At 45.3% G+C, this 9,259-nt stretch overlaps 1 protein-coding gene across 4 annotated transcripts in view; it reads left to right on the top strand.

Moving 5' to 3' along the window:
• The window catches only part of ncapg2 (non-SMC condensin II complex, subunit G2), an 8,837-nt gene extending 868 nt beyond the window's left edge, over positions 1–7,969 (top strand). The window contains exons 3-27 of one of the 4 annotated variants that reach the window (XM_031850014.1): positions 495–674; positions 764–878; positions 961–1,118; positions 1,224–1,358; positions 1,457–1,551; positions 1,631–1,787; positions 1,878–1,970; positions 2,050–2,175; positions 2,259–2,438; positions 2,614–2,766; positions 2,951–3,173; positions 3,268–3,365; positions 3,676–3,843; positions 3,927–3,997; positions 4,085–4,238; positions 4,341–4,508; positions 4,639–4,755; positions 4,840–4,995; positions 5,859–5,958; positions 6,076–6,284; positions 6,553–6,687; positions 6,848–6,951; positions 7,046–7,146; positions 7,256–7,355; positions 7,458–7,969. In XM_031850014.1, coding sequence (XP_031705874.1) covers positions 495–674; positions 764–878; positions 961–1,118; positions 1,224–1,358; positions 1,457–1,551; positions 1,631–1,787; positions 1,878–1,970; positions 2,050–2,175; positions 2,259–2,438; positions 2,614–2,766; positions 2,951–3,173; positions 3,268–3,365; positions 3,676–3,843; positions 3,927–3,997; positions 4,085–4,238; positions 4,341–4,508; positions 4,639–4,755; positions 4,840–4,995; positions 5,859–5,958; positions 6,076–6,284; positions 6,553–6,687; positions 6,848–6,951; positions 7,046–7,146; positions 7,256–7,355; positions 7,458–7,509 — 3,348 coding nt within the window. In that variant the 3' untranslated portion in view covers positions 7,510–7,969. Of the gene's footprint in view, positions 1–494; positions 675–763; positions 879–960; positions 1,119–1,223; positions 1,359–1,456; positions 1,552–1,630; positions 1,788–1,877; positions 1,971–2,049; positions 2,176–2,258; positions 2,439–2,613; positions 2,767–2,950; positions 3,174–3,267; positions 3,366–3,672; positions 3,844–3,926; positions 3,998–4,084; positions 4,239–4,340; positions 4,509–4,638; positions 4,756–4,839; positions 4,996–5,858; positions 5,959–6,075; positions 6,300–6,552; positions 6,688–6,847; positions 6,952–7,045; positions 7,147–7,255; positions 7,356–7,457 lie in introns of all 4 variants that reach the window. The other 3 variants (XM_031850012.1, XM_031850013.1, XM_031850011.1) reach the window with 3 other exon arrangements.
• Positions 7,970–9,259: the final 1,290 nt, after the last annotated feature.

Below are 9,259 nucleotides of genomic sequence, written 5' to 3'. Positions count from 1 at the left end.
AGAGAGAGAGAGAGAGAGAGAGAGAGAGAGAGAGAGAGAGAGAGAGAAACTTCTCTAGCGTAAACTAAATATAAAACCATGAATCCTTCAGAGCCATCATCTCCTAGAGACGAAATAAACTGAATATGATCACACATCTCGGTATAAAGCTATAAAATAAAACTACAAACTGCAGCCTCCAAAACGACCATAAAGTTAAAACAACAACTCTAAAATCTGGAATTTGACTACAAACAGTTTTAACATGATCTACAACCGGCAACTACATGCAGAGGAACCTTAAATATACCGAGTGTGAACTGTAGTACAGGTACAATTTGGGAATATGATTTAGGACATTAGTCTTAAATGTGATGCGCTCTGACAGTGTCTGCACATTTGCTATAAGTCCTCTACTGCTAGGAATAAGATGTTGTGTGGTAGTATGTTTTTATATCTGTCAGTGTGTCTGTCCTGTGTGTCTTAAGTCTCTCCTTGTCTGTGTCGCTGCGCAGAAGGACAAAGCGGAGCCCTTCGATGTGGAGGAGGTGGTGCAGGAGATGCCCAGGGACCAGAGGTTGACTCTCTGGGGAAAACTGGGTTCCCTCCTTCAGGACGTCCTGCAGGAGTTACCTCCAGAGCGCTGGGCGGACGGCAGGGAAGAGGGCATGGAGGTGGAGTCGGCTGTGGACCCTGTGAGTTCATGTACAAGTTGTGACATTAACTTTGATGTCATTACAATTGTATATTCTGACGGGATATCCGCTGTTATTTGTTCCTTCAGACGCATGTCATGGCCGTCGTGGATGGCGTGACACTAGTGGCTGACGTGTCCATAAAGGTCCTACAAGGCGGCGACGCCTACAGCGCCCTTCTGGAAATCATCCGCAGGCTTCACGGTCGGTGTCCTCGCTGATTTTTCTCTCTCTGCTAAATTGTTGTATCTTCAAGGTGGATCAATTTGTGTCTTTCCCCCCTCAGAGGTTCTGGTGTCGCTGCCGGTCTCCGAGGCTCCTCTGCAGCTCCACGTCCACACGCTGTGCGAGGCCTGGTGGAAGAAAGGCCTGAAGGAGAAGGAACAGTTTGGCCGCACGGCGTTCCTGATCTCTCTGCAGAAGAGCTTCACTTTGAAGAAACCCGTCAGTATATATCCTCAGTTATACATCAAATCAATCCTCATTGGGCCTTTAGGTTATCGCTCTCTATTCTTCTGAGTAGCTTTGATGCGTTCTCTCTGTGTCCAGGGTGTTGAGATCCAGAGAGTCTGGAGTCTCCACGATGTGCTTTTGAGTTTGGACTACACGTCGGAAGAAAACAAGCAGATCATCGACTTGTTGCTGCAGTGCTTTCATCGTCCCACTTACATCAGAAACGATGACGTGAGTAGAGTGATGTTAAGCCGCTGTGTGTGTGTGTGTGTGAGTCTCTGTTTTGTATCTTGTCGTGGTGTGTTTTGATGATGTGTGTGTTGTCACAGGGAAAGCGGTTCCTGGTGTTTCTGTTCAGCTGGAACGTCGACTTCATCTGGGTTATTCACGGCACCATTAAAAACCAGCTGGAGTTCTATAGCAAGTAAGACGCTTGCTTTGTTCTGTTTGATTGTAGTCCATGTTATCTCCATGTTCGTTCACCCATACATCCTCCTGTGCAGGACCATGACTACTCACATCATGGAGATCTACTTCAGAGCATGGAAGAAGGCCAGCGGGGACTTCCTGGAGACGATTGAGAGCTCGTGCGTTCAGGATTTTATGCAGAACGCGATCTTCCTTCGTAGAACGTCTCCCGTCTACGCCAAAGTCCGCCAGGTGGACCCATTAGCTGCTTCGTTTATTGTTTTAAGCTCATGTTGTGCACATTATACTCACTTTGTGTGGTCTCCTTGCTCTCATACGCAGATTGTGAGCTATTTCCACTCAAGGAAAGGCTGCAACAAGGTGGACAAGATGCTCTGTAACCTCTACAAGCCCATTCTCTGGAAAGCTTTAAGTGTACGGATACAGATTTCTAACTGCATACTAGTTTTTTTTAGTATTCTAGTCTAATGTGTTTCCGTTTGATTTTCTTCAGGTTCCAAACTTTGAGGTGCGTGCAAATGCCACTCTGCTTTTCACTGAGGCCTTCCCAGTCCACGACCCGGAGCAGAACAACAAGAATATAGACGAGGCCATTCAGAAGCAGCTGGACATAGCAATGGTGAGAACACATCCGAATACACAGACACACGGACACTGAGCTTTAAAGTGGCGCCGTTACAACCGCCCGCGTCTCATCCTCAGGGCCTCCTTGATGACCCTCATCCCACCGTGCGCTCCAACGCTACTCTGGGAGTCTGTAAGATCCTGGCCAAGTGCTGGGAGCTCCTCCCTCCCACAATCATCGCAGACTTCCTGAAGAAGCTGGTGATGGAGCTGGCGGCTGACAGCAGCTCCCCGGATGTCCGGTGCTCAGTCTTTAAGGTCAGTGTCTAGTCCTGGAAGATATCAACATGGGGAGTTAAAGCTAAATTCTTGTCCCGATTTTGTGATGCCAAACTGTCAGCGTTATTTAACTGCACACATTAGGACAACTGGTTTTACTGGCAGTACTCTGGGTATTTAATGACTTGTGCTTTGTGTGTAATGTTCTCCCCAGTGTCTGACTATTGTCTTGGACAACAGTCTCAGCCATCCAATATTGGAAAAGCTCCTGCCGACTCTCAAGTATAGCCTTCATGACAACTCTGAGAAAGTCCGCATAGCTTTCCTGGACATGCTCATCAAGGTCAAGGCGGTGCGTGCTGCCAAGGTACTGTAAAAGTGCACTCAGTATTCCCCACACGAACAACGAAGGGAAACGTATTACTTGAGATGGGGGAAGACATTTATCTGGAACAGAAATGACCTGTCTCTAAAATACACATAGTAGCTAGACGGGTGCAAACAATGAAGTCTACGTGTACGAAGAGGTTTTCTTGTGTACCGCTCTCCAGTTTTGGGACGTGTGCAACATGGACCACCTGCTGGCCCGTCTGGCTATCGATTCCCATTCGGTTTCCAAGCGCATCGTCGATCTGCTCTTCAAGTCCTTCTTCCCCGTCAACGAGTCGGAGAGGGAGTGGTGCTGCCGCTGCATCACCCTCATCCAGATGAACCCCATGGCTGCCAGGAAGTTCTACCAGCACGCCCACAAACACACGGCCCCCACCAACATAAGTCAGTGCTGTGTTTCTGGAAGCCTTATTTAAAAAAAAAAAGAAATGAACTGTTGCATTTCGCAGTTCGTTCATTGTTTTGTCTTCTCTTCCAGTAAAGCTGATGTTGGCCATTCGCCGCGTCGTGAACAGCTGTATCCAGACTGACTGTGACCTGTCCGAAGTTAACGACAGCAACAAGGAGAGCAGCGCAGTAAGACAGAGACATCAATCAATGAAGATAGTTACTTTATCTCCACAAATTCAACCTTATTACTAATAGTTTCATCTCTACTTTCATGTGTTTTAACATGGAAAGATGTGGTATGAACCGTGGAACGGGCAAATCCATACAAAAGGTTGATATTAACGGTATTTAGTCGCGATGAAATACATAATTCAAGGTAACTGTAGCTACATAGTTTGTCTGCTTGAATCCTCTTTGTTTCTGTTTGATCATATTTGATCCAGATGAGATGGAAACGTATGCTGTGTGTCTGAGTTCATGATTGTGATCCCAGCAGGCGGAACCTCTGCTGGGGAAAGACATGGCTGCCGTGTCCAGTCTGCTGGAGGTCGTGGTCATCCTGTGGAGGAGTGTCGAGAAGGCCCTGAAACAAAACAAAGAGGCCCAGAAGTACACTTTTGCCAAGTTTGGAAATGTCATGGCCAAGTATTTCCAGGCCTTTGAGGTACTTCAACCTCCCACCGTGTTGTTTTTCTTCCATCAATTAACAACTGTTACTGTAAAACCTTCTTGCTTTGTGTTTCCCAGGACGAGCGATGTACCGTTCCTCTCATACAGCTGGCCTCATTTATGCCCCCGGCTGCAGTTCCAACGTTCAGGTAAGCTGCAGCCGCATCTCCTCGTCCTCTCGTTTCACTGTTGTTGTTTTCGCTGTCTTAAGCCGGTCTCTCTCATCCCGCTCTCAGCTGTGGCGTCCTGTCCAGGCTGAGGAGGATGGACTCGGGAGCAGTGCCAGCGCAGTACGGCCAGCTGTTAGACTGCATGTGCAGCTGGGGCCAGGCCGCTGACATCCTGGAGCTCGTCACCGACTGGCTCACCGAGGCTCTGCCCAAGCAAGGGGTCAGTCAGCGAGACACCGAAGGGCCTGAATTATCGTGTTGGGCTTCTCCGTGAGCATCCCTCGTCGCTCTTTATAAAAGTCTTCTTCCTTTTTAACTTCAGGACAACACCAAACGGAAGGTGCGTGTCCAGGTGACGGTGGAGGCCAAACCAGACCTGGCCCTGGCTTACCTGGAGTACCTGTTCAGCCACACGCTCACACGGGAGGGAGTCCTGGCTCTTGGTCCTCGACCTCTGAAGCAGCTCCATACAGTTCTAGGAAGCTGGAGGGTATGTTGGATGTTATTCATCAGTGTTGGATGTTTAAACAGACCCGAGTGTGTTCCCCTGCTCAAATACATTCATCTTCAGCATTTATACCGAGAGTATATAAATGTATTTTCAATATCTGTCCCAACAGTCAGTGCTGAACACTCACCTCAGCTCCGCCACTGAAGATCCCAAAAGTCCCGGTGTGGAGACGGCGCTGAAGGTCTTCATGCATCACGGACGTCTCGGCGCACATCTGCAACACAGCGTGAGTTCCTACGTTTTGCACCCATTACTTCTCATCCCGTTTGATCACTTTTAAAAAGATGAAGCCCTTTTGTTTCTGTCCCAGTCCTCAGAGGGTCGAGACTACCTGCTCTCTCTGGAGCACGTGGCAGCGTGGGTAGCTGAGAGGGTGTTGCCCCTCCTGGCTAAACGTACCAGCGATGATGATGATGAGGAGGAGAAGGAGGAGAAGTTGCAGCCACTTGCTGCAAAGATAACTGAGGTGAGCTCTATTGTTACTAATGTAAACATTAAGCCGACTTCCATGTTTTCAGTACAGGACTGTAGACTGTAGACTGTAGACTGGGAAACGTCCACTAAAAGGATTAATTGAGCCGGAACAAACGCATGTCGGGCAGATACTACATTGAGCTTTGCCCGACTGTAATTAGTGAAGCCGGAATGACTTGCTGAATATGCGGGTCTGCATTAAGCACCGGCATTTAATTTGGGCAAATGGGGGGAAAATGTGTGTGTGTGTGTGTGTGATCTCCATTAAGAGAGCTGAGACGCACTTCTCCAGTGTGATTTTAGTGAGTACATTTTCATAATAGAATATTACAGCTGCACATAGAAATGTGTTGAAGTGAATAATAGTTTGGTCATTATATCTTTCACCACAAAATGTGGCAACCTCAAATAGAAACCCAAGAGCTCTCAGTATAAGACAATCGTAATATATTTGTGATACTTGTTAATAGCCTTTTTACCGCGGCTGTTGGCGGCACAGTTGTGTCGTTATCCAAAACATTGAGTTCTCTTTGCCTCCTGCTTCCAGGACTCTCGGTTCAGCTCGGTACATTTAGACTCCTCATCACACGCTCGTGTGCATGCCGGCTCGAGCTCGTACCGCCGCACTGAAACGGGCTTATTTTCTTTTATTTGTGACATTATTCTCTCTCGCCTGTCACCACATGACTGCTGCTGAACAGAAACCTGTTTCAGTGCCCGTCTCACTAACGCTGTAGGCACCTCCTGCAGGCCACCAGCTAGCCGTAGAAACCAACGTTTTACTGAAACGTAGCCCCACAATAACTCGGCCTCCTCTCCATTCATCATGATAATGATGATGATGCATTTCACCAGAGTTTCCTGTCGGTGTGCCGAGACGTTCTACTTGTGGGTTTGGCCGATGAGACGTTCAAGGGTCAAATCCTCCACTTGTGCTCGCTCACCCTCCTCTCAGGTGAGTGTTTCAAATGTCTTTTACAGTGAAACATACAGCGAGGGTGCTAGAACACGGTTAACAGTCCTGCAGCATCACGCTTCTTTACAGACGATGTATTCTCCCTCGTGTGTCCAGAGGCAGGCTACCTGTGTATTCCTGCGGTGCTGCTGATTTTGAAGGAGGTGGCAGACGGCTACGCACCCGAGGACATCAACCACCACCCGGCTCAGGAGCAGGAGGAAGACGCAGCCACTGTTGTTCTGGGTGTGGTGGCCAACATCTTCCAGAAGATTGTAGAGCTCCTGGCTCGCCGTCTTAGGAAGGAACCAGAGGAGGGAAAACGGGTACGCGGACTCCAAGTGTGTTGATTTATTTATTCTGTCACTACCTTATGTTGTACATAAACTACACTTGTTTATTTCTTACTTCACACCAGCTGTTTTCGCTCTAGTTGTCAATACATCAGATGTTTTTTTATTTATTTTTTATAACAGGCTGTCAAACTGTCTTGAGTTGCTCTCAGTATTCCAGCACCGTACAGCTTTCTCCTTTAGACTTTTTCCCCATTCTTGTATTTCTTGTGTTAAGAATATCTCCCTCTTTGTGCTCTAGCTGTGTCAGTCAGCCGTTCCCAGCCTGGCGGACTTCCTCCAGGCGGCACAGGCCTGGGACAAAGCTCCTCTCTGCGGGGTCTTCTCCACTCTCTTCGCCGTCATCGTCGTGGAGAAGAGACATTTGCTTCAGAAGGTTCGACCGACCTGCCGGAGCGTTTGTCTTTTACCAATATACATCGCACACGTCCTGGGCGACCTGAACGATGACGTTCTCCAGCAAATCCCTCAAGGCAATGATGAATGCGGCTGTGCTCTTTTTTTTTTTTATTTATTTATTTATTTATTTATTTTAGATTACCCATCCTGAAGAGGTGATCACCCCAGAGTCAGTGGAGGACATGCCTCCTCTGTCCAGCGTCCTGCTGTCTGTCATCCTCAAATCGTCCTCTCTTACCAGGTGAACATCCTCCGTCCACTTTCTCTTACTCACACTGTGAGTGAACTGAATGTTATACATATAGCTTTGTTTTGTTTTTGAACGTGTCCTTTAGGGCATTTCTGACAGAAGTGAGCTCGTCCTGCGACTCTGAGGCCATCGGCAGTCTGAATGAGATGGCCGCCGTCCTGCACGTCTTGGCGGTCATAAGCCACAGTGAGTTTACGTGACATGAATTTAGATTTGAGTCATTAAAAAGAGCAGATCAGACATAATGTTTTGCTCGTAAAGATAAATCACAGTTTGTTATATGTGACACTTTTAGCGGGGCAGTCTAAAGCGGGTTTGAAGAGCGCCGCCACATCTGTCCAGCGGCAGATTCACAAACACGCAGTCGCATCTGAAGACGCCAGAGACATCCAGAGGTTAGAGGGGAGGGACACGAGACACTTGTGATGTGTTCTTTAGATAAATAAAGTTATTGATCTTTGGTGTATGTGATGACTAACCTTCCCCTCCTCCCACAGGCTTATTTATGAATCTTCTGTGAAGACCTTGAATGAAATTCTGGATTTATGAGTCGACCTGTAATATCTGCTTCACTTTTGTGTTTTATGAAGCTGAGGAGAGCAGTATAATGTCTGCTGTGCTGTTTGTACAGACTTTCAGTTGCTGGCAGACGAGAATGACAAACAATTAAATATTTCAACTCCAGTGACCGAGCTTTTTAAAATCAATATGGTTTGGATTGAAATCTGAAGCTGGGGACGAGTGACTGTCTGTTCGCATGTTTTCCCAGATTGGCTCCACTTCTCTTTGTTTATTTATTTCTTGATGGCACACACTGCTCAAGTCTCGTCTCTCAGGCTTTGTGCATTGAAAATACACTTTCTTAGAATGAGTGGTATTCTTCTTAGAAGAATAGTTATTCTTCTTTTTTAACAATTTCATATAAAATACATATATTTTTTCATGTCTCACTATCTATGGTCATGTATCTGTTGGTCTGTCACCTGTAGAATAAAACGATCCGCATCAATCAACCTGAACTTGATGGTTATTTCTTTCTCAGGCTGCACAGCGGTTTGCTGAGTAATAACAAACAAGCAATGAATCGTCTTCTCTCCTCTCTTTATTCTTAAAGAGGAGCGGCTCCTACTCGGAACTCACATGCTGTTTTACTTTAGTCAATATGTGATGTCACTGTTCTGCAGAACGTAAATAACATTTTGATTATTCATTCCTCTTTGAAATAAGTGTGTTGGATTGATTGCAAGTCTCATTTTTAAGAGGCTACATTTACTACAGTTGATCATGTAATCTACTGTGGTGGAAAGTAACTAAGTACATATACTCAAGTGTGGTACTAAAGAGCATTTTTGAGGTACTTGTACTTGATTAATTTCAGAGGCAAATGTACTTTTACTCCACTGCATTAATCTGTTGGCTATTGTTATACTTGCAGATTAAGATTTTACACACAAAACATAACATCAGTTTATAGAATATGTTGCACTGTCACAGATTGAGCTACACAGCAGTATACATAAAGTAAACATAAACTGCTCAACAAGTACTTCTAATTTATATACTTTTAAGTAAAATCAGCTAAATCATGTACTTTTATTCAAGTAAGACTTTGAATACAGAACTTACAAGCAATGAAATATATCTTCATTGTAGTATTGATGTATTAAAGTAAATGATCAGAATACTCCGGTAACATGTTGCGCAAGGAAATGTCTTGGATGCACTTGTACTCTAACATCGCTAGAACAGGGTTTAAAGGGACTATTATAGTTATGTTGACTCATGAGTGGTACTTTGTAGTTTATGTATTTTTATTCCTAATAGTATATCACTGAGAGATGGATATAGATACATGGATGAATATGTGTGTATTTATATTTGTTTGTGGAATCTTTTTATGTTTGTCAAGTTAATAAGATGAGCCAATTAATCCAAACAAATGTTTTGTATATTTGTATATATGTCAAGTATTGGTAGTATGTCAAGGTATTGGTTTGTTTACTCTAAAAATCACTATAATAATAAATCACCCCCCCCAAAAAAAGACTATAATAACATGTAGTTTTATGTATTTTTGGCGTTTTCGCTGTAAAATGTCCTAAAATCAAAATCTGCAATGGTACATTTATTTTTCTCAGCCAAGCTAATACGATGTAACCTTCCTTATGTTTTTTTGTGTCGGTTTTCTTGTGTTGCTGCTCTCCGGCGGTGATCATCCAGTAAACATCCATCCATCCCTCTTTCATCCATGCGTCCAGGGCGCTGTTTCGAGCTGCGCGCATCATCCCTCCTCACCATG

This window comes from Anarrhichthys ocellatus, unplaced genomic scaffold (genome assembly GCF_004355925.1).
Source record: "Anarrhichthys ocellatus isolate YVR2014 unplaced genomic scaffold, GSC_Weel_1.0 scaffold10, whole genome shotgun sequence".
In the NCBI taxonomy this organism is placed as follows: Eukaryota; Metazoa; Chordata; class Actinopteri; order Perciformes; family Anarhichadidae; genus Anarrhichthys; species Anarrhichthys ocellatus.
This window is presented reverse-complemented; position numbering and strand designations above follow the sequence as displayed.